Source organism: Felis catus, chromosome A1 (genome assembly GCF_018350175.1).
Source record: "Felis catus isolate Fca126 chromosome A1, F.catus_Fca126_mat1.0, whole genome shotgun sequence".
NCBI lineage: Eukaryota > Metazoa > Chordata > Mammalia > Carnivora > Felidae > Felis > Felis catus.
The window spans coordinates 219,608,735-219,634,995 of NC_058368.1; the positions used below are offsets into that span (position 1 = coordinate 219,608,735).

General features: G+C 34.5%; 1 protein-coding gene across 2 annotated transcripts in view; it reads left to right on the forward strand.

The window, feature by feature from the left end:
- CDH10 (cadherin 10) overlaps positions 1–20,703 on the forward strand; it is a 195,577-nt gene extending 174,874 nt beyond the window's left edge. For both annotated transcript variants that reach the window (XM_045038516.1, XM_011286675.4), the window contains exons 9-12: positions 4,721–4,842; positions 10,965–11,073; positions 16,441–16,692; positions 19,648–20,703. In XM_045038516.1, coding sequence (XP_044894451.1) covers positions 4,721–4,842; positions 10,965–11,073; positions 16,441–16,692; positions 19,648–20,138 — 974 coding nt within the window. In that variant the 3' untranslated portion in view covers positions 20,139–20,703. The remainder of the gene's footprint in view (positions 1–4,720; positions 4,843–10,964; positions 11,074–16,440; positions 16,693–19,647) is intronic.
- The last annotated feature ends 5,558 nt before the right edge of the window (positions 20,704–26,261 follow it).

Here is a 26,261-nt window from a genome sequence, read left to right on the forward strand (position 1 = left end):
TTATTGATTTGGGTCCTTTCACTTTTTGATCAAACTGGCTAGGGGTTTATTAATTTTGTTAATTCTTTCAAAGAACGAGCTCCTGATTTCATTGATCTGTTCTACTGTTTTGTTTCTGTTTTTTTGTTTTTGTTTTTAATTTCAATATCATTGATGTCTGCTCTAATCTTTATTTTTTTTCCCTTTTTATGCTGGTTTTGGGTTTTATTTGCTGTTCTTTTTCCAGTTATTTTAGGTATAAGAGTAGACTATGTATCTGAGACCTTTCTTATTTCTTTAGCAAGGCCTGGATTGCTATATACTTCCCTCTTATGACCACCTTTCCTGCATCCCAGAGGTTTAGGGCTGTTGTGTTTTCATTTTCGTTGGTTTCTGTGTACTTTTTAATTTCCTCTTTAACTTCTTAGTTAACCCATTTATTCTTTAGTAGAATGTTCTTTAGTCTCCAAGTATTTGTTGTCTTTCTAGATTTTTTCTTGTGTTGATTTCGACTTTTATAGCGTTGTGGTCTGAAAATATGCACCATATGATCTCGATATTTTCATACTTGTTGAGGGCTGATTTGTGTACCAGTGTGTGATCTATTCTGGAGAATGTTCCATGTGCACTCAAGAAGAATATGTATTCTGCTGCTTTGGTATGAAATGTTCTGAATATATCTGTTAAGGCCATCTGGTCCACGATGTCATTCAAAGTCATTGTTTCCTTGTTGATTTTCTGTTTACATGATTTGTCCATTGCTGCAAGTGGGGTGTTGAAGTCCCCTACTATTATGGTATTATTATCAATGAATTTCTGTATGTTTGTGATTAATTGATTTATATATTTTCCATGTTGGGGGCATAAATGTTTACAATTGTAAGATCTTGGTAGATAGACCACTTAATTATGATATAATGCCCTTCTTTATCTCTTGTTACAGTATTTTAAAAGCTAATTTGTTTTACATAAATAAGTATGTCTACTCAAGCTGTCTTTTGGTGACCATTGGCATGAGAGACGATTCTCCTTCCCCTTACCTACAATCTTCAGGTGTCTTTAGGTCTATAATACGTCTCTTGTAAGCAGCATATAGGTTGGTCTTGCTTTCTCATCCATTCTGATACCCTATGTCTTTTGATTGAAGCTTTTAGCCCATTGACATTTAGAGTGGCTACTGAAAGATATGAACTTAGTGCCATTATGTTGCCTGTAATTGGAGTTTCTGGTGATGTTCTCTGGTCCTTTCTAGTCTTTGTTGCTTTTGATCTTTTTTGTTTTGTTTCATCTCTTCTCTCAGAGAGTCACCCTTAAAATTTCTTGCAGGGCTGGTTTAGTAGTCATGAACTCTTAGTTTTTGTTTGTCTGGGAAACTCTTTACCTCTTCTTCTATTTTGAATGACAGCCTTGGTGGATAAAGAATTCTTGGCTGCATATTTTTCAGATTTGCACGTTGGATATATCCTGCCCCCCCTTTCTGGCTTGCTAAGTTTTTGTGGATAGATCTGCTGCAACCCTGATGTGTCTTCCCTTATACATTAAGGGATTTTGTTCCCTTGCTGCTTTAATAATTCTTTCTTTGTTTGCACATTTTGTGAATTTGACTATGATATGCCTTGCTGATGGTCAGTTTTTGTTTAATCTAATGGGAATTCTTGGTGCTTCTTGGATTTTGATATCTGTGTCTTTCCCAAGATTAGGAAATTTTTCTGCTATAATTTTCTCACATAAGCCTTCTGTCCTTTTTTCTCTCTCTTCATCTTCTAGGACTCCTAGGATTTGTATATTATTCCTTTTTAACGCATCACAGAGTTCTCTAAGTCTTGTATTGTGCTCTTTTGACTTTGTTTCCCTCTTTTTGTTTCTGCTTCATTATTCTCCATAATTTTATCTTCTATGCCTCTGATTCACTGCTCTGCTTCGTCCATTCTTATCATCATGGCTCAACTCAAGATTGCATATTGGATATAGTATTTTAATTTTGTCCTGACTAGTTACTTCTTTTATCTCTTCAGAAAGGGAAACTATGTTTTTTTTTCAACCCTAGCTAGTATTCTTACTACCATGGTTCTAAATTCTAGTTCACACATTTTGCTTATATCTGTGTTGCTTAAGCCTCTGGCTGTCATTCCTTTCTGTTCTTTCTCTTGGGGTGAATTCCTTTGTTTTGTCATTATGGAGGAAGAAAAAGAATAAAATAAAAATTTTAAATTAAAATAATTATAAACAAAACATAAAAATTAAATAAAGGTAACTAGATCATAGATGTGTTTTGGTCTGCTTGTTGAAAGAAGCTTGGTATAATAGAGACAAAAGGTAGAGAAAAGATAGGAAAAAAATTAAGAAAAGTTTTAAAGATTAAACAATATTTGTATAATAAAATATAACAAAATGAAATAAATAATAAAATAGAATTTTAAAACTACAAAAAATAGTAAAAATAATGAAAATAATAAAAAATATTCTTGCAAAAGAGAAAATAAAAATAATTTTGTCTCTTTCTGTAATGAAGAAAAACAAAAGAAAAAAAAACTATTTCGAGAAAGACAGAAGCAAAAAAAAAAACAATAAAGAAAAACAAAACAACAACGAATAAATAAATGAACCAGCAAACAAAATGAAACCCAAATGAAGTTAACATTCAGTGTCCCCTAGAACTTGAGCTATGAAGCACTCTATATAGTCCATACACTAAGCAAGCAGAGAGACTTGTGCTGGTTGTCTAGGGGATGTGCTTGGAGGATGAATTTGGTTGGGGCTTGGTGTAATGGCTCCATTCTCCACTATGTGGGGCTACTTAGTTTACTGGGTTGGATGCGCATGCATATGCGTGTGCAGGAGAGGTAGAAATGGCCTCACCCAGCTTCCTAGTCTCTGGCATAGGAACTTCATGCTTTCATGAAGCCCCTCCTTTGTCTCAGGGCTCCTTCCACTCCTTGCCTCTACCCTGTCCATGTCCAAGCATCAGCCTGCCAGGCAGCACCTCCCTTAGAGTTTTATCTCAGGTGGGGCTGTGTTTCAAAACCCCTCTCTGCAGAGACCTCTGTGACTTGGGCCCATGCCAACTCTCTGGGAAAGGGTCTTGCTGAGCAACAACCGGGTGCCTGCTTGCCCCAGAAAATGATTGTGTAATTACACAGTGATGCTTCTCCCCCGTGGCACATGACCCTCAGACCCCGATGCCTGCTCCTGGGGATTGTCACTACTTCCTCCCCAGAGCACCAACAGGCACTAAGCACCAGAATTTCAGACTCTGTGCTCCACTGTTTATATAATCCTAATGGTATTGAAATCCTTTCCTTTCTCCCTGTCACTGGTTTTGGGGAACAGAATTCTTGTTCAGTCCCCTGTGAGTGTTTTCACTCTTTCTTTCTCTTTCTCTCCAGCAACTTTTGGGGGAGTGCTTTTCTTGCATGATCCCGAATTACTGCACTCTCTCCCTTTCTCTATCCTCTCTCTGCAAAAACAGCTCCCTACCCTCTGTGGCTTCTCTCTCTCCCACTTCACCTCTCTACATTCCTGAATTCTGAATTCTGCTGAATTCTGTGGCTCAAGTTATGCAGATTGTGGTGTTAATCCTCATATCGATTTCCTAGGTGTGCAAAATGGTTTGGTGCTGATCTATGTGCGTTTCAGGGACATGACAAGCTGAGGGTTTCCATGCTCCTCCACTATCTTTCTTAGACCCCTGCTTTCCTTTGTTTTTAGCTAGTTACTTCCTTTGTTCTTTTATACTGATCTTCGGTTTGACTTTGCTGAAGTACACATAGAAGTTCAACTATATCCAAAGACTAAGATTTTGACATCACAAAGGTTGATAAATAGAACCTGAATTTAAGATGTCAAATCACTCTTAGATATCAGTACACATTCCTAGAAAATCCCATTGTTGAGATAATGGAATTATGATTAATACAATATTGTTACTCCATGCTACGTTGTTACCTCATGTCTGTAAATAGACATTAATATTTTAAAATTCCACTTAAAAATCAAGACAATTTTAATGCATATTTTTATGTGAAAACTTTGATGCTGTTGATTTTTAAATTTGTAGGAAAAAACCAAAACATTATTATTCTACTATATATTACTACCAAACTGACTTTATTTTACAAAATTCAGCCTGGATTGTTGAAGTTGTACCAGTAACAATTAATGAAAAATTTAAATGCTTATATTTTACTGTAAATTTCCATCCAACTTGTAAAATTAGTAGCTGTATATTAAAATTTCCAAAAGAGGAATTGAGAGTAGCTATTGGAATACATTTTAGTGATTAAAGTAGTCAGGAGGGTAAGTTGTAATATAAAAACCACTCATTACGAGCTTATGACTATGGGCTAGTTAATAATTTATTTAAAATTATTTCTTCAACCAAAAACTTGCTGAAGCTTAATATAATACTGTATGATAAAGATTTAATAACTATTTGTTCTTATTTTACATATTTTGGACAGTCAGGACACAAATACAATTTGAACTCATTTACACTGGATTTTGCTTTTGAAAAGATTTTCCAAAATAATAGTAGTACTCTTGAGGCCAATAATAACTGAATTTATGACTACTTAATTAGGCTCTGTAGTAATTTTCTTTATTGCATTTGCTCATTATGTTAGTAACATGAACACGATGCTTATTTTTATGTGAGCACTTAATATCCACAAGATGCCTGTATAAATTAAATCTGGTGCACAAATGTGTCTTCCTAAACAAATTTTTCCTTTCCCTTTTCTAGACAATCCCAAAGAGATGACTCGTGTGGCTGTTTTTGTCAGAATTTTGGATGTTAATGACAATGCTCCACAATTTGCAGTGTTCTATGACACTTTTGTATGTGAAAACGCCAGACCAGGGCAGGTGAGCAACCATAGGACTTAAAAGCTTTGGAATATTTTAGTGGCTTCTTAAATATTTTATTTTCCTAATCTTAAGAAGAATGAGTAAAGAGAGATAAAAACAATCATATAAGTACCAGTAATATAATTTTTTAAAGGTTGATGTTGGGGTGCCCGGTGCCTGGATGGCTCAGTCAGTTAAATGTCTGACTCTTGATTTCTGCTCAGGTCATGATCTCATGGTCATGAGATCAAGCCCCTCATTGGGCTCTGTTCTGGACATGGATGCTGCTCAAGATTCTCTCTCCCTCTCCTTGTGCCTCTCCCCTGGTTATGCTTCACCTCTCTCTCTCTCTCTCTCTCTCTCAAAAAAAAAAAAGCTGATGTTTTTAGAATTAAAAAATGTTCTGAATGACAATATAGTGAGTTTCATATTTCTTTTGTGCAGTTAAAAAGAAAATATAAGACATTATTTTTGCCACAACAGTTAAGGTGTAAGAAGAAATAAGTTTCACTTGTTAAATTTCAAGCACAAAAACAGGGAGAAAAAAAAAAAACCTCTGCTCTTTCTTTAGATGAATACTGTAACTGCTAGAGAAATGGGAGATGGAAGTTAGAAAAAACACAGAGACAGATACATGGGATCAGCTAGACAGTGCATCAATATTCCAATGTATGCAAATGATTTGAAAGCAGACTGTAGGATTCACTTCTTAGATTTATACTTGTATTTCATCATTATAGCAACACTTAGAGTGCTTAATGACTTAGTTTTTGTCCTTTAAAACATTCTTTATACATCAGCTTTGTTTATAACTCTTTAAGTCTTTTCCTCAGTGGACTCATTTTGTTGTTTGCAAAACTCCAGTGTATATGGCTGAAAGAAATGCTCTTAATTGGTTTGAGTGCTATCTTCACAGAAGGAAGCTGCATGTTATAAATAATAATTGGGAATCAAATGTGTTTTATTAAAGGAAGAGGACCCATCCCAAAACTGTATTATGTTTTGACATCATTTGATGCTCTTTATAAACATCAATGTCATTGTTACATTTTTATGCAAATTACCTTGTGGAATAACACAAATTCTTCCTTCTGAAGATTCTAACAGGAATTCAATAGCCTGTCTATTGTTGGAAATGGCAAAATTGCTGCAATTGGATTCATTTTTTATTTGAAAATGTTATGGAAATGTTTAATTTGGAATATTTAAATGACAAAGCTACTTCCGACCTACTTCTTAATGAAACAGTGTTTGCCCTGAAAATACCATTCCAAATAGTCCTCTGCTTGGCAGGCTCAGCATGATATAAGTTGAAGCCTTTTCTCTAAAGAGATAAATTACCCACTTTGCAACTGCCTCATGCATTGCTTTCTCTATGGTTATTCTATTTGATTTTCAAGAGATATCTTTTCAGAGCATTTGAATCATTTTAAATACTGATTTCCAAATGTATTCAAAATATACAAAATAAGGGATTATGTTTTTTTTTCTTTATGCCTCTTTTTAAAAAAAATATATCTGGTTTAGTAACTTTATATTTTTTGGACTTTAAAAACCACTTGGCATATTGAAGGAAAATAATAAAATAGAAGAAAATTTTAATTTAAAGAGTAACCTATTTTGACCAACTTGATAGGAATAACATGATTAATAATTTTTGTCTAATTATCTGAATGTGCAATAGCTTCCCATAGTAGTTATTATTTTTAATGTTTATTAATTTGTTTTGAGAGAGAGAGAATGAGAGAGAGTATGAGCAGGGAAGGGGCAGAGAGCGAGAGAGAGAAGAGAATCCCAAGCACACTCCACACTGTCAGCACGGAGTCAGATGTGGGACTTGAACCCGTGAACCATGAGATCACAACCTGAGCAGAAATCAAGAGTCAGAGGCTTAACCAACTGAGCCACCCAAGTGTCCCCATAGTAGTTATTTTTAATAAGATCAGTTTGTTAAACATCATTTTGGTCTCACAGGCTGAAAAATGTTCCTTAAACCAAATACTTACGTACTCAATGATGGAATTCTAGGTTACAGCATCCTAGGAGGTAAAACTAAGGTTTGGAAAAGTCCTTCACTGAAACTTCCTTGAAATTTATTTGTTAACTCTGCCTTCCTTCCTTCTGGGAAGTAGGAGCTTCTCAGGACTTCTGGGTGTGCTTTAGTTATTTATAGAGTATTTCAACCAAACTAATTCTCTGAATTAAGTGCCGATTAAAAGTAGCACTTTGAACAGCAGTATAGGAAATGATTCCATTTATTTGGTGCGTGGACAAAACGAGAAGACAGAGATAAACTTAACTACCATCTCCTCCTCCTTTTCTGCTTATTCCCTGATCTAAGGGTAGGAGACTTTCCCCCTTGGAAAAGATGGAGCTTACAATTGATGTAGCATTAACAGTTCCTTCTTGTGCCTGAACTAGGCTACTTGAGTCCTCATCTTTTCCATCACAGAAAGAGTCTCTTGGGAAAGGAGAGGAAAGAAGACCGGCTGTTTCATTTCTCATTGATTTTCAGTCAATAAAATATATTTTAATAATTTTAATCGTTATGGGAAGGAAATACAATTTCTGTCTCACAGATTTCCCAGAGTCTCCCGAGGGAGGAGTGCTACTTGTATTCACCCACAGATAGTATCTGAGCTCCAGGCCTTTATCAAAACCCAAATACCCCACTACGTATCTCCATGGCACAGTGTTTAGTTACTTACCAGCTACTGAAATGGGTGCTTTTTACCAGAACAAACGTAATTTTTGCATCAATGGAAACTACTACTCTAACCACTGGCAATGCTAATGATCACTGAAACACCTTCTTGCTGAATTGAGATTATTTTAGAATAGCCTAGTAAAAATACAAACCAATTATGTTACAGCTCAAGAGATACAATGTAAATGACTTATCAGTGTCTGTTCTTCATATGCTCAAAATGAATACTAGACATCACCAGTGTTTTTGTTTTTGTTTTCCATAATGTGGCAACCTATTGTATTGGAAGTGATCTAAAATGAATTTGTCAAATTCAAAAATGAATTTTTCTCTAGCAGGAATAAAATAGTGAGTACTTATACAGAGAGATAGGGGATATCTCCTTGTTGCCAACTTATGATTTCTATTGCAAATCAACTCAAATGTATAATATATATATACATAATATATATTATATAATATATATTTATATTTATATTGTACAATATAATACATTATATAATATATTATATGTATATATTATATGCATATAATGTATATATATTATATGTATATGATATGTATAATATATATTATAATATATATTATAATATATATTATAATATATAATATGTTTATATATATTATAATATATATATATTATAATATATAATATGTATGTGTATGTGTATATATATATATATATATATGCCCATATGTATATGGTACATATGCCAAAACAAATAAGCACACATATACCAAAACAAAATACAGTTGATTCTTGAACAGCATAGGGGTGGTTACTTTCTTTATAACATTTAAAGAAAATATATCAGTGAATCACTAATTTTAAAATCAATGATGCTATCATGTTTTATTCAAACAACATATTTTAATTAAGAATTTTTGCATAAGGGGTGCATGAGTGGCTTAGTCAGTTAAGTGTCCAACTCTTGGTATCAGCCAATGTCTTGATCTCACGGTTCATGAGATTGAGCCCCATGTTGGGCTCTGCACAGACAGTGAGGAGCCTGCTTGGTGTTCTCTCTCTCCCTCTCTCTCTTCTGTGCCCCTCCCCCATTCTCTCTCTCTCTCTCTCTCAAAATAAATAAATAACTGATAAAAAAATTAAAGAAAAGAAATTTTGTGTTAGGAGACCTGGGTGGATCAGTCGTTTAAGTGTCTGACTCTTGATTCCTGCTCAGATCATGATCCCCTGGTTAGGCTCTGAGCTGAGCATGGAGCCCACTTGAGACTCTCTCACTTCCTCTCTCTGTGCCCTTCCTCTGCTCACGGGTACATGTGAGAGCATGAATGTATATGCTCTCTCCCAAAATAAATGAGTAAACATTAAAAAAAAAGGAATTTTTGTGTAAACCGTTATAATTCCTTACATGTAAAGATGTGACCATTTTGTTCTCTGTAGTGTATTATTTTGATTTGTAAAAATAAACTGAAATTATAATTTGTAATCATAACTGAAAATGTATATTTATTATTAAACATTATAGTTTTTATTTTAAAAGGCATACTTTTAAAGTTTTAGCTCTACTTTTAAGTTTCTATCATTTTGTCTGTATGTGTGCCAACATATTAATCTTAATATGTATAAACATAAAAATTATATTTAGTCTACTATCTTTCTTGATGTTATTTCATTTATGTCATTTTCCCCCTCAACTTATTCTTATAAATCACTATTTAAAAGTATAATCTTTTAGACTGCCTGACAAATAAGAGTCATTCAAGAAATGTTTTTATAACTGAATTGATACCTCTTAAAGGGTATTAATTAATTATTGTATAAACATCTTGCTCTTTAATTCCTTCACATATGTACCATTTTTAGTTGTGTATTGGATGGCTAAGCCATTAGCAATAATCTTTGATTTCTATTCAATCTTAAATTACCACTAAAGTTTCATTAAATAGTTATGTTTCATTTTAAAATATATTTTAAAATTATTCGAGGTTTAAATGATTTTTTGGCTGCTTATTCTTAGATAATAAACATTTATCTGTGATCAAATTATATTTCTTTTATCATTTAGAAGGAAGTGGTTAAGGTTGTAAATAAATAGGGAGTACATAAAATTTATCACATTTTTATTTTTATAAGGTAATCTAAAAGAAGACTAATTCAATACAGAAGAATTAAAATAATTTATTTTTCATATTTACTTGATATAATGTTTTAAATTTGAAATCTCTTTTTAAATAAAAATCAGTAGCAAATATTTTGATCAAATATAGACACAATGTTAAAATGAGTCAATTTATTAAAGTATATTCCTTTTAGTTAAGCATACATTTGACCATTTATATAAACATCAATATACAAGTTAACAACTTCTGAAGCTCTCTTGCAAATTAAGATGCACAAAAATATATATAAAATGTTATACATATAAATTAAGGACAAAATGGGTATATATGCAAATATTACATAGCTATATGTTATGTATATATTTAATAATATTAAACATATATGGTCAAAGCACTGATCCGATTACAGTATAAGGTGTTAAACTTTCTTCTTTGTTACCATATAGCATCTTATATTGTCTCTTATCCTTAAATAAGTCAAAGATGATCTTTATAAAATAACCATTTCCCATAGTATGCATATATTGAATTAAAAATATGTAATTTTATATACAGTGCAGATGAAGTGAGCCATTACTGCTAAAGTAGACCATAATGTTTAAGTCTTTCATTTAAAAAGTTTTGCATAGGGGCGCCTGGGTGGTGCAGTCGGTTAAGCGTCCGACTTCAGCCAGGTCACGATCTCGCGGTCCGTGAGTTTGAGCCCCGCGTGGGACTCTGGGCTGATGGCTCAGAGCCTGGAGCCTGTTTCCGATTCTGTGTCTCCCTCTCTCTCTGCCCCTCCCCCGTTCATGCTCTGTCTCTCCCAGTCCCAAAAATAAATAAATAAACGTTGAAAAATAAATAAAAATAAATAAATAAAAAGTTTTGCATAATATTATCTACATAATCTCTACTTTCTTTGAATAATTTTCACTTTACTTTTTTTTGATAAGGAGAAAAGCCATAATCACAGTAGTTTTCTGAATTTTTCCTACATTAGATAAACTCTTCCAGATTAATGTTTAAAGATGTGTGAAATAACCTACTCATTTCAAATGCTAAATTAATAAGGATGCAAAGAATATAATATTACCAGTTTTTATTTTGAAGAAATGGATAATATATAGGAGAAATTGAGAAGGAGGGACAGAGAGAAGCACGGAGGGAAGTAGAGAGACGAGGACTCTATTAAAATTAAAGTAATAACAACAACAACAAAAAAGATGGAATAAGCCAAAGATACATGCACAAGGAAAAAAAACAACTGCCTTTAAATTTAGACAAAATTGGATGTTAAAAATTGCATATTGTTAAGCAGGTTATACCCATAGAATTTGATAAATATGCATTTTTCTCTTTTCTCCAGCTAATACAGACTATAAGCGCAGTAGACAAAGATGACCCTTTAGGTGGACAGAAATTTTTCTTCAGTTTAGCTGCTGTCAATCCCAACTTCACAGTACAGGATAATGAAGGTAAATTTTAGAACACGGTCATTATGATTTAATGTGACATTTACAACTTTTCCCCAAAGTAGCAATTAACATGTATGGTGTATTAATTTATTGATCTGTGTTACAAAATGTTGTTTTCATAAGGTATTTAATCAGATTAATTTCTTGACAGTGTTCATTTTCTCAAAAATATCAAAAAAATAGTAAATTATTTGAAAGAAATCTCTACATGAGTACTAATGAAGAGATTGGATCTTGTAAACATTAGAAAGGCTGGAAATAATCAGACACATGGGGTAGAGAAATGAATGACTCAGTGAGACCCTTGTGCAAATTTCAATGATACTTAGCAGCAACTGATTCACCAAAGCCAAGAAGGCATGGAGTATGGGTCAGAAGAAAGACAAGTAACCATATTAGCCTGTGAGGGTTTAAGTGCAAAAGCAGTTGCAAGGACAAGATACACTATTCTTTTGTGTAATATGTAAATATTACGATGTCTCTGCGATCAAAAATACTGAAATTACATTTCTTGCATTCCCAAAAAGAGCAAAAACAGATTTTTATAGGAAAAAATAGGAAAATAGTTATTTTTAAAAAGTTGAACAGCTTTATTCTTTGAAAAATATATGTGGTAATTATCTTAGTCTAAAAGTGTGTAGAGCTTAACCCCCCCTCCCCCCACAATAAGTATATGTTAAACTAACACTATCAGGTGATCTTTCCAAAATGGCATACATATTTTAGAGTAAATGTAAATATGGTTATTCTTAAAATAAATGTAATAACTACCTTACTACCTTGGCATATTTGGAAATACCTTCATAATGCTGTAGCTACACTGGTAGAGGCAGATGGCTATATCACCTCTGGGTGGCTTTCAGAATATCAGAAAGAAGTTGAAGATAATGGATAGTTTTACATTAACCTAATTTTTATTTGAAATATTTGATATGGTAGAAAGTGCACAAATCAGTTGAAGAGAGGACACCCACTGGTAACATCTGTTTACTAAATTGGAGTTGCTGAAATGTCTGTTTTGTATCCCTCTGAACGTCTAAAATAATTGTGATGGGAAAAATTAGCCTAGGGTTGGCAGATAAGACACAAAATGTCCACTTTCATCTGCATATCAGTAAAACAACACCCATTATTTTATTTGCTGAATCTGGCATCCTATATATGGAACGTAGACTGGACATCCCTAATACTGAACTGGCGACATCATTCATCTTTCTAAGCGTGTTTTAATTTATGTTCCTGTTAAACCAAGCCCTGGCTCCCAATAAACCACCTCTCAATTTTGAAAAGTATTAGAGACTTGAAATAGTGTTACCTTATCACAACATTTCACAGTTACTAGGTAAGCACCTTTAGGCTAATCTTAATTAAGTTCTCACAAGTAGTGGCATCTTCCTATATTTGGGAGAGTTCCTGATCTTATATGAATTACTCAGAGCAAGAGTTGAAGCCTTATAAATATACATCTGAACATGTCACTATATAGAACACCACTAAAGTCAGATGGAATATAGGATATAATCCTGCATAAATTCACTAATTTGTTATCATGCATTTTGAAAGAAATTCTATTGAGAAATGGAATTGCTCTTCTTGAGAAAATACCCTTGTGTTTATCTATATGTTCAGCTTAAAAAACTTTATGGTATAAGTTTTTAAAATTTAATTTCTTGCTTCTGTGATAACACACTTGGAGCTTTTAATTGTTAAGATTCCCTTACTTTCCACTAACATAGATTGAAAGCATAATTATACGATGACTTTTTGAATATTTAATAAAATGGTTTGAATAGAATGGCTAGTTTAGGGTAAAATGACATTTTGTTCTTCAATATAATAAAACTATTGTAGATAAAATTAACATTTAGAAACTTTGGAAAAGTTAAAAAAGGGAAAGGCAAGAAGATTCTAAATATAACCATACGCTAGCACCTGTTGTTTTTTGTGTTGTTGATTTTAGCCATTCTGACAGGTGTGAGGTAATATCTCACTGTAGTTTTAATTTTTATTTTCTGATGATCAGTGATATTGAGCATCTTTTCATGTGTCTGTTTGCCATATGTATGTATTTTTTGTAAAAAATGCCCATTCTTATCTTCTGCCCATTTTTTAATTAGATTATTTGTTTTTTTGGTGTTGAGTTTTGTAAGTCCTTTCTAGATTTTGGATACTAACCCCTTATCAGGTATGTCATTTGCAGATATCTTTTCCAGTTCTGTAGGTTGCCTTTTAGTTTTGTTGATTGTTTCCTTCGCTGTGCAGGAGCTTTATCTTTTGATGAAGTGCCAATAGTCTATTTTTGCTTTTGTTTCTTTTGCCTCAGGAGACATGTCTAGTCAGAAGTTGCTATGGCTGATGTCAAAGAGGTTACTACTACCTGTGTTCTCTTCTAGGATTTTTGTGGTTTCAGATCTCACATTTAGGTCATTCAGTCTTTAATCCATTTGGAATTTATTTTTGGGTTTGGTGTAAGAAAGTGGTCCAGTTTCATTCTTTTGCATGATGTCATCCAGTTTTCCTAACACCATTTGTTGAAAAGACGGTCTTTTCCCCACTGGATATTCTTTCCTGCTTTGTCAAAGATTAACTGACCATGTAGTTGTGGGCTCATTTCTGGGTTTTCTATTTTGTTCTGTCGATCCATATGTGTCTATTTTTGTGCCAGTACCATACTGTTTTTATCACTACAACTTTGTAATGTAAGTTGAAGTCTGGAATTGTGATGCCTCCAGCTTTGCTGTTTTCTTTCAAGGTGGCCTTAGCTATTTAGGGTTTGTTGTGGTTTCATACACATTTTAGGATTGTTCTTCTAGCTCTGTGGAAAATGCTGTTGGTATTTTGATAGGGATTGCATCAAATGTGTAGATCGTTCTGGGTAATATAGAGATTTTAACAATATTTGTTCTTCTAATACATGAGCATGGAATGTTTTTCCATTTCTTTGTGTTCACTTCCATTTCTTTCATCAGTGTTTTATAGTTTTCAGAGGACGGGTCTTTCACCTCTTTGGGTAGGTTTGTTCCTAGGTATCTTATTGATTTTGGTGCAATTGTGAATGGGATTGATTCTTTAATTTCTCTTTCTGCTGCTTCGTTATTGGTTTATAGAAATACAACAGATTTCTGTACGTTTATTTTGTATCTTGTGACTTTACTGACTTCATGTGTCACTTCTAACAATTTTTTGGTGGAGTCTTTTGGGTTTTCTATATGGAGTATCATGTCATGTACAAATAGTGAAGGTTTTACTTCTTCCTTGTGGATTTGGATGGCTTTTATTTCTTTTTGTTGTCTGATTGCTGTGCCGAGGACTTCCAGTACTATGTTAAACAACAATGGTGAGAGTGGACATCCCTGTCTCATTCCTGACCATGGAGGAAAAGCTCTCAATTTTTCCCCATTAAGAATAATATTAATTGTGGGTTTTTCATATAGGGCCTTTATTATTTTCAGGTATGTTCTTTCTAAACTTACTTTGTTGAGGCTTTTGTCATGAATGAGTGTTGGCAATGATGTGGAGAAAGGGGAACCCTCTTACAGGATTGGTGGGAATGCAAACTGGTCCAGCCACTCTGGAAAACAGTATGAAGTTTCATCAAGAAGTTAAAAAGAGAAGTACCCACGGTACAGAACTTTTACTACTATGTATTTACCCAAAGAATACAAAAATACTATTTCAAAAGGATGCATCCTAGTGTTTATAGCAGCATTATCTACAATAGTCAAATTATGGAAACAGCCCAATCTACTCTGACTGATGAATGGATAAAGATGAAGTGTTGCATGGGTGGAGCTAAGCTAAATCAATCAATCAGAGAAAGACAAATACCATATGATGTCACTCATATGTGGAATTTAAGATACAAAACAAAAGAACAAAGGGGGAAAAAAGAGATAGAGAGAGACAAACCAAGAAATACATACTTACACTTAACTATAGAAAAGAAACTGATAATTGCCAGAGGAGAGATGCGTGGGGGGGTGGGTGAAACAGGTGATGGGATTAAGAAATGCCCTTGTTGGGATGAACACTTAGTGTTGTATGGAAGTGTTGAGGCACTATATTGCACACCTGAAATTAATACTACACTTTATGTTGACTAACTGAAATTTAAATAAAAACTTAAAAAAAGAAAAACATATATATCCATATGCCTATAAATACTAATTTTAGTGTAGGTTTGAGACTGGAAGAATTATATCCTAATACTTCTTGGAAGAAAAGTCAGATTTGCAAAATTATCAGGGCCACATTTTATTTTATTTTTTTAATTTGCAGGTGTACATCTTCTATTTTGCTAATCTCCTTTCCTAGCTTATGCAGTTAACCTATGTAGTAGAAACAACTTCTTACTAATAATTTAGGAAATGACAGTTTTATAGTCAACCACTATACCTGCAATAAATTATCACTGTTCTTTTTCTGTCCTACACGATTTGAGCAATTGGCTAACTCACTCCCTTCCCTGCGTTAGCATTTTACACAAGCTTATGGGATTGGCTAAATAAGACTAAGTGCATTGGATAAACGGAATAGAAAATTATCATGCAAGTGTGTAATGATTTTATTGAAAAAATACTGATTATAGAAGGCTAGGATAAATCTTTGTTTATTAACTGTACCACCTCCATTTAAGGATACTGGCTGAGTTACCAGATAAAGAAAATTTCAGTAGCAATATACTGGGTAGTAGAATGCTAGTGTTTATTCAACCCTTACATTTCTCTGTGCCTCTGTTAGGCACCCCACATCAGCTGTCTTCCACCAGTACTTTGGGTTATATATTATATTCATTTTAATGGGGAGAAATTAAAGTTCAGAAATATAAATAACTTCCTCACTGTTGTTCATATATTGGGACCCTTGAAGAGTTTGGAGTACATTGTTGATTTTAAGAGCGCAACTACACTTAACATTTGCCCATTCACATTTTTCTTCATGAAATTAGATTAGTGTGTGCTGTGTGTGTGTGTGTGTGTGTGTGTGTGTTTGTACATAAATATACATGCATTTATAAATAAAAAAACATTTACTATGATTTTTTCTTCGTACGCATATGTATGTTTTCTGAAAATTCTGCAAACAAATATGCTATCATCCTTGCAACCCTTCTCATAAAAACTTGCCATTTTAAAAGCATTATCTGAAAATTAGTTGGAAATCTAATAAATAAGCATAGTATCAGATACCTCCAGCTATCTAATCTATCTTATCTTTTAGTTGCATTGCATACATTTTATAGGAAAACTGACAGTAGTTTTATAATTTACATGAACATCTTTTTACTTATATGTCAAACCATCAGTGATCAAGACGAAAGAAAGGTACTATCCCAAGCCATTTTTAATATTTTCAAATTTATTTTAGATAATACTGCCAGAATTTTAACCAGAAAAAACGGATTCAATAGACATGAAATAAGTACCTATCTCTTGCCCGTGGTGATATCAGACAATGATTACCCAATTCAGAGCAGCACAGGCACGCTGACCATCCGAGTGTGTGCTTGCGACAGCCAAGGCAACATGCAGTCCTGCAGCGCTGAAGCTCTGCTCCTCCCCGCGGGTCTCAGCACCGGGGCCCTCATCGCCATTCTCCTCTGCATCATTATTCTGCTGGGTAAGAAACGGGTGTGAAAATATAATTATTTCTAGGTTGTATATTTGTAAATCAGAAATTCTGTTATCAAAATAATTCTTCCGGGCGCCTGGGTGGCTCAGTCCTTAAGCATCAGACTTCGGCTCAGGTCATGAGTTCGAGTCCCACACTGGGTGAGCAGAAGCCCCTCTTTGTGTGAGCCCTGTTTCTCTCTCTCTCTCTCTCTCTCTCACTTTCACCTTGTCTCTTTCAAAAAAACCCAAAACTTTAATTTAAAATAAATAAATAAATAAATAAATAAATAAATAAATAAATAAAATATCTCCTCCCAAATTAACTCCAATATCTAAGACAGACATAGGTTAACCATAGGATATTGTTAAATTAAAATATTTTATCTGGTCAGATAGTTATTACATTTTTTTTTAAATAAGAACGAAAGTTAGAGCTGTTCGAAACATTTTTCAAGATCACACAATTTCTGAGTGGCTCAACCAAGGCAAGACCCTTTGCTGTTAGTTGTAGGTAGATTTTTAGTAAATCTAAAGTTTATTTCCAGTTTTTTTGTTCATATTATGGCTGGATGGAGGTCTCACTATCTTACCTTTTCACTGAAATAATGTTGAAATAGGCCTTTACCTGGTTCATTTTCCCTACAATAATACTTGATTTTATAACCTAGAGCAAATTGCTTTTTAACTGCCTTTGAATGAAAAATCTGATTAAGTTTACTCTCCAGTTGCATTATCTTAAAACTATTGTGCATATTCCTATGACCCTAATCAAAAAAACATTGTATCTGACATTTTAAGAAGCAGTAAAATGAACTTGGATTTTGGATCCAATCTTAGTAAGTTTCATTATCCTCATTATTAGAACATTTTTTACTGGGTAGGGTCGTTTGGTTGATAATAAGTAATCTAAGGTTCAAAATCTTTACATCACAAGTTTATGTCTGTGCATGAATATATGAATTTAAGCAAAATAAAATGTCACATTTTCTCAAAGACTTGAATAATAAACTTTTTTTTTTCACTTAATGCTGGCCTATTTATTTTTTAACCACTTTGAAGGTCAAGAACACTTATCAATGGATTAAAACTTTATTTTGTGTTGCATTAAAAGAGTCCCTTGTTTGCCCTTTCACACAAGCTTGAAGGCAAGCAGCCTGACAGTCCTGTGTTAATAAAGAGAAAACAAAACAAAACTTCACATAATAATATAATTCTCTTAGTTCAGGCTGCTGTAACAATACCATAAACTGGATGGCTTGAACCACACACATTTATTTCTCATAGTTTTGGAGGCTGGAAAGTCCAAAATCAAGGCACTGGCAGATTCCAAATTTGGGGAGGGCATACTTCCTAGTTGAAGACAGCCGTCTTCAATTGTATCCCCACGTGGCAGACAGTAATCATCTGGTTGTTGCTTTTTATAAAAGCACTAAGCACTATTTCAATTCATGAGGGCTCCACTTAATGACTTAATTGCCTCCTAAAGACCCCACTTCCAAATACCATCACCTTGGGGATTTAGGCTTTAGCATGAATTTTGAGAGGACATATTCCATTCATAATGATAATAAATTCCATCTCCTATAAGTGTATATTCTAAAGAATTTAAATAAATATAGATATTTCACCGTACATATATCTGGTAAAAGATTTTCTCGCTCTTTCCTTATCTAATTGAATTCACTTCTGTTTCCCCAAGTCATCATTTTAAAGGATCATCTCCAAAATGTTTGTGGATACTGAATGAGGGTGGGAAAAGTCATACAACCAGAGGGAATCTGAGATTAATATTCTCCCATCTTTTATGCTATTGCCATTATTATGGTTAGTAAAATTATTATCTTATTATTATTTGTAACTTGTCGGGGAGGTAGGGAAATGTCCTTTTTGAGTGATACACGTTTCTTTTTTTTATTTTTTTTTATTATTTTATTTTATTTTTTTTTGACAGAGACAGAGCATGAGCAGGGGAGGGACAGAGAGAGAGAGGGAGACACAGAATCGGAAGCAGGCTCCAGGCTCTGAGCTGTCAGCACAGAGCCCAATGCGTGGCTCGAACTCACGAACTGGCAGATAGTGACCTAAGCCAAAGTCAGATGCTCAACCCACTGAGCCACCCAGGCGCCCTGAGTGATACACGTTTCTATTGTGTATCTACAATTGTTTAAGATGTATCTAGCTAAGGTTCAACATAGTTTCTGTAGGTAATTCAGTGTAGAAGCTGGAATTCACTCTTTGCCATCTTGTGGTCCTACAACTTATTTTTGGTCTCACATAAATACATACTTTCATGTAATACCTCAAAGATTGCCAAACCAAGAGTGTCTAATCAGGAGGTCACTTCCCCTCCACTAATTAAGACACTGTAAGTAAAAAAAATACAAGAAAAAAAAATCTTTTTAACAATGTAACAAAAAGAAATCTATGTAAATCCATCAGCAAAGCTATTTAACCCAAACCAATACCTCCATATCTCGCAAAGAATGCTTCTTTTTTTCATATTGTATAAGGATGTGAAAACTATGGGCATGTTTTTGTCCTTAATTGTTTTATTTGAAGCTGAATTCAATGTGTGTCTATTTTTTATGTAACACCTTATGTCACTATTCAATGCAAAATATAAATAATGTCTGTACAATCAGGAGCTAACTTTAAACAGTTCTTAGGAAAAAAAAATAGACAAAATATCTCACTGTATTTGAGAAATATCCCAGATGGCTTTAAACATAAATCGCAAACACTGCACTTAAACCACCCTCCCTGGCCAAATCCTCAACAATCTCCTCTCCCTTCCCCCCACCCCCCTCCACCCCCCAAAAGGATGGAAGGACAAAATTAATCTGAAATTCTAGCCTGTCCCCGAAAACCTAAGTAACTTAAACTCCTTTCCAGTGCTTCCACTCGTCATTTATGTAGTGTTTTTAGATGGACCGCTAATGAATCTTCTTTTCTTTTTTTCAAGTGATAGTAGTACTGTTTGCAGCTCTGAAAAGACAGCGAAAAAAGGAGCCTCTGATCTTGTCTAAAGAGGACATCAGAGACAACATCGTGAGCTATAACGACGAGGGTGGCGGAGAGGAGGACACGCAGGCCTTTGATATCGGCACCCTGAGGAATCCTGCAGCGATCGAGGAGAAGAAGCTTCGGCGAGACATCATCCCGGAGACGTTATTCATACCTCGCAGGACTCCCACGGCCCCGGATAACACAGACGTCCGCGATTTCATTAACGAAAGGCTGAAAGAGCATGATCTCGACCCCACCGCGCCCCCCTACGACTCCCTGGCAACCTACGCCTACGAAGGGAACGATTCCATCGCGGAGTCTCTGAGCTCCTTAGACTCGGGGACCACTGACGGAGACCAAAACTACGATTACCTCCGAGAGTGGGGCCCCCGGTTTAACAAGCTGGCCGAAATGTACGGTGGCGGGGACAGCGACAAAGACTCTTAACCTAGGCTATCGATTCTGTTCCAACAAGAGGAGGTAACTCGACGGACACCGTCCGCCCCTTCACAATATTTGATATTCAGGAGAGTTTTCCTGCCACTCAGCACAATTTTTTCCCATTTACTTCTTAATTTGTTCATTAATTCCATTAATTCTTTCCTGTAGGATGTCTCATGGAATATATGCGAAATTTTATTTAATCACTTCCAAGAGCCAAAGCTATGGAAATTCAGTGTGGTCCATCTTAGAAATAAAAGATAATTTCAGAAACACGAACAGGATAGGAACCTCACAAGCCGCTTCTGTTAGATACACGTCCTGCCCTTGCAAATGAAGCTTTTATTAAAAAAAAAAAAAAAAAAAAAAAAGGTGAAGAAAAACATTTAAGGTATATCCTGTTCTGTACATTAAATTAAAAAAAAAAGTACATGTGGTGTTAGTAGGTGTGATATGCAACCTGGTATACAAACGTTTGTGCAATTTCATTTCATCAAATTCTATCTGCTAATGTTTTATATTTATATTTTTGTATTTATTTTTAAAAAAAATAAACAAGTTTTTACAACTACCTTGTCTCCAGCTTCATTTTTTTTCCTAGGAAGAAGTTTCTTCATGGACTCTCTTGGTACAAAAGTCCACTGAATGCAGGTAAGAGCACAAAGTCATTACTGTTACTTTGGCATCTAAACAAGTTAATAGGATATAGGTATGAATTGTTTTTCTAGTGAGTTTTGTTATGCTCCGATACGTGAAAAACTGGTCAAATTAAAAGTAATAGTCATGTACCATTAAGTCGATTTAAAAGCATGGCTGTCTTTATGCTAAATATCCCCAGACATCAGCAATACAGTCATTTCATTTTGTTCATATTCATTAAAATAATATCTGAAAGAATATAACTTTTTTATTTTTGTATGACATTTGTTCTTTGAGTTTTATAGGTAAGAATATTTCAGACAGATTTCATACTGAAATAATCCTTTAATGGAAAATATACTTGCTTCCCATGGTGACTTTGAAAATGCTTAGTTATGATAGTAATAATGCTGAATATTCCATTAAGATACAGCATCGTGATTATGTCAAGTTTTCAAAAAGGCATTATAGATTTATTTGTAATTAAGTCTGTTTTTCTGTCAATGAATGATTCAATAGAAAGGAAAAAAAAATACTGGCAGTTAATTATCTGGTGTCCCTGAGATTCACAAAAGCCAACTGCCACCAACTGCTCTCTTGTCTCTCAAGCTCCAAATATGATTTATTTATAAATGGAGCTCTCTGTTGGGCCTACACTAGGAAGGCGCATTCCCTGCTGAGGAAATCATAAACAATACCAAAGATTTGTGTGCTTTCCAATTAGTGAAAATGCTATGCTTTTGGAGTGAGAGTACAATATTGACATATCCTTAGTGCAGAATTATTTATTTCAGTCTTCTTGGATGATATTTTCCCCCCAACTTCCAGGCTGAAAAAGCATACATTTCACTGACTACAGACAGTTTGCGTGGTAATATAATTGTGAATGAAAAACAACCTATGTGGTCTAGTTAAAATTCGTCACATTACAAGGCTGATACATCAGATCATAGTAAAACCTAACTTGGTTCACTTATTGTATTTCAAGATGCCATTCATATACCCAGAAGGCTGACTAAAAAGGACAGAGTTTATTTATTTATTTATTTTTAATTTTTTTTAATGGTTATTTGTATTTTGAGAGACAGAGTGTAAGTGGGGGAGGGGCAGAGAGAGAGAGGGAGACACAGGATCCGAAGCAGGCTCCAGGCTCCAGGCTCTGAGCTGTCAGCACAGAGCCGGACACGGGGCTCGAACTCACAGACTGTGAGATCATGACCTGAGCTGAAGTCGAACGCTTAACCAGACGGAGCCACCTAGGTGCCCTAAAAAGGACAAAGTTTAAAAGGGAAAATAAATGAAATAAAACAAAAACTAAACAGAAGGAAAAGAAAATCCTGAATGTCCTAGGATCATGCATTCAAATAAAATCAACACAAATTGGAAAAATTAGAAGACAGTATATTTTACAAACATTTCACAATAATTATGATTAAAAACATAATATTCATTTGGTTGAAAATTAGTTTATAAATTTCCAGCATTAACTATTTTTATTAATATTGGATAACAGTAATTGGAATTCTTGATCTGAATATTTTTAATTATCCTCATCAGATAATTTCAAACTGACATTAACTTGCTCTGTCACTTTTTTTTATCATCCAATTTTAATAAATTTAAGAACTGTAGCAGTGATCTCTAGTATCATCCAAATCAGATTTCCAAAATTATTGTTAAGGAGATTGATCAGCCGGGATTTCTGCCTATATCTTATGTTGTACAGAAATCATTTTTTCAGAGATCTGAAACAGTCCTTCGTAACAGATATCCTATTATTTTTTGATAATGAAGGTTACATGTTAAATTTCTTGGAGATCCTGAAATGAAAAAGTATCCCTATAATGTCCTGCTCAGACTCTCTCAGTAGTCTCCTTACATGATGCTCTGTTAAGAAATGCCCAATACATAGGTTATTATATGTCTAAGTTTTTGTTTTTATATTGCAAATGGGGAAAATGTCTCTCAGTATCATGATATTGATTACATCAGATAACTGTGGGTTTTTCATTTATTCATCCATTTATCTTTTCATTCATCAAATATTTTGAACATCTATTATAAAAACCAAAAGGTATTCTAGACCCTAGGGAAGTAATAATAAATTATACATGATTTTTGTATATGTGTATAATCCCTCTATTCCTGAAAATGCAAAAAATGGTAAAAATAGTTATCAAAATACTCAGTATTTATAATAAAAGACTTAACTTTCACTGTGATTAACTTTTTTTAAACACAGAGAAAAATTATTCTGCCATCCTTTATCATGCTTGAAATATTTGGATAAGTGAAATAAAATGATTTATAACCTTTAGTCATTAGAAATGGCAGTTAAGTCGATCAATTCTCAATTGATTTTATTTTCAACAAACTATCAAAGAAATTTCATGCAATGATAAATTAATACTCTTAGGCTGAGTGTCTATATAGTCAGGTAGATATGTCACACAGTGAGAAGAGTTCCAGTAATTCCTTGGGAGACTTAAACATATAAATTATGAACAATTAGATGTCTAAGTCTCAAAAATTTGAAACCCCTCAGATTTCAGATTGAGAATTACGAGTCTCTGGTTCATTGACTAACACATCTACCTAAGTGTCTGTATAGGTCTTCATTATGCTTCACCAGCTACACCCCCCTTTGCTGGCCTTTGTTGCCTGGCTTAGGCTGACCATAGGCTGCAGCTCCCCTGCCCTGTGGACTTGCGCCTGGGCGGGCACCCGTAGGGGGCGCTGCAGGAAGGCCTGGCCAAGCTCCCTGGTGGCCATAAATGGAATCTCCCTGACTCAGATCTGTCCGAAGTGTAGCCTGTTCCGACTGAGTTTGAAATACAGCCGACCTTTGGTCTCCTTTTATCATCTGGTCGGCTGGCGGCACTCCCCCGTTGCTTTGAAAGAGTGTAGTGAGGAGTTCAGAACTTCCACTTGGTGACCAGGTTATCCTGCAGGATGTGAATAATGTGAGGCAGCAGCATCTAGTCGCATGGGCTGTCTTTCCCCTTTTACTCCAATGATATGCTCAAACCCAAGACTTTGCAGTCATTTTGGACCCTGCTGTTTCTTGTAAAGCCCACATCCGAGAAGGTGGTTTCACTTCATTTGTAAAACATACACGGGATCCCACCACTTCTCTCCATTTCCATCATTCGACCCTAAACCAACACACCTTTTCTCAATTACTAGGAGCAATTACTGGTCTCTCAATTACCAGCAATTACTGGTCTCTCTGTTGCTACCTTGCCCCACTTACACTCTGCTGTCAGCATTGAGGTCTAAGAAATATTTTCAAAATCCCATTTGGAGGTTCCCCGGTTCTAAACACTACTCTCCTCATTTTAGTCAGAGTAGAAAGCAAAATCCTCATTTTATCCTTAAAGCCTTTGCAAAGAACATTCTCCCATTTATTTACTGTGCCGCAGCAGCTGACCCTTTGTTGTTTCTGGCATCCCTGAGTTCACGCTGACCATTCTCTCTTCCCCAGCTTGCGTCCCTACCTTGTCCAAATTCTTTAGTAAATGCTAGTTTTAAATTGAGGTCTTACTCTGTCCAACCTACTTGAAACTTATAGTATTTCCCTAGACTGTCCTCATTGCTCTGATACTGCATGTGTTTTCTAACACTACTAACTTTGCTACATGACGTAATTGTTTACTAAGATTATTTTCTGTCTCTCTCAAATAGAATGTAAAATTCATGAGAGCATGGATTTTGTGTTTTGTTCTTCGTGATGCCCAATAAACAGAACTATATCTGTTTAGGTGCTCAATAAACATTTGTTGGAAGAATTAATAAATATTGTACTATTGGATTTATCACATATTATACTTAATTTTAAACATATATGTATATATATGTATATATATATCTATATATATACATATACATATTATTTGCATATGATATTTCTGCCTCCTTCTTTAAACAGTGAACTACTCGAAGTTATAGGAGGAGTCTCAGTGACTTTTTTATTCATTTACTGCAAAGCTTTTTCCTTCCAGACTGGTACTATCCTGGGCCATCATTTTAAACGTAAATGTTAATTAGCCAATGATTATTGTGGCTAATTGCTTTAGGAAATTAGAGATATATCTTAAAAGACACACAGATCTGAGAAAGTCAAAACATTTTAGATGAAGTAACATTGAAATGTGTTTGGAACATTAGCGAAGTACCAAAAATTAGGATAGTGGGAATTGACATAAAAGAAGAGCTGGAAGCACAGATGACTACTTTTTCAGGATTTGGTCTGGTGTGACTGGGGTCTGAGTCATGATTTGGGGGACCTTAATAGTGCTGTGAAAAGGCCAAATAACGGGATTGTTGATCAGGGAGGGTTTTGAGAAAGATTATAATGAAAAAGAATGTTGAAGGAAAACTGTGCCATTTTCTTGCCCAAAGGCACTAGGGTTCAATATCTGAATTTATTTACTTCTTGTATTTTTATTTGTTTATTTCCTATAGGCCATAACTACTGGGTATAAAGAGATTTTTATTTTATTGATTGCTTGTAGCAAATTTCACTTGTTGCAATTGCCAGAAATATACCAAGTTACTGTTATGCAAAGACGATAGCCTTCAAACTTACCTAAATAGAGATTCTAGAGACAACCTTGAATCAAGAACCCACAACAAAGACGATAGCCTTCAAACTTACCTAAATAGAGATTCTAGAGACAACCTTGAATCAAGAACCCACAACAAAACCAAAGAAATGAGCCAAGGAATTTATGTGAATGAGCAAAGATGCTTGCATTGATAGTTAATTTTTTTTCAACTTTTTTTTTTTTTTTAATTTATTTTTGGGACAGAGAGAGACAGAGCATGAACGGGGGAGGGGCAGAGAGAGAGGGAGACACAGAATCGGAAGCAGGCTCCAGGCTCTGAGCCATCAACCCAGAGCCCGACACAGGGCTCGAACTCAGGACCGCGAGATCGTGACCTGGCTGAAGTCGGACGCTTAACCGACTGCGCCACCCAGGCGCCCCCTGATAGTTAATTTTTTTAAGTATATGTATACACATACTTTTTTACGTAGCAACCAAAACCAAATCCAGCCAAACATATGTTAATATGTTAATATATATATATTTAATTTCTTTGTCCACTCATTTATTATACATGTTATAACTTACATCCAATTCCTCTGATAATCTCACTATTTCTTTAAGACTATAAATATAATATTTACCTCTATGCTGAATTAGCTATTTCCTTTTCAGGTATGGAAATCAACTAAGCAAGACAGCAGGATAAAAAAGGCACTTTTCATAATTCTAATTAGTAGGAGCAAAAACAAACAAAAAAAGGCAAATAAAGATAATTTGTTCAACCTTATTTTATACTATTATTATAAATGGGATTATTTTAAACTAGGCATAAAGTAGCACAATGAGTCATCTTGATTAAATTAAAGGATTTGTATAAGAAAGGATTAACAATTTATAAGAGCATAATAAAAGACAGGTAGCCAGTTTGTGAAAACTCTTT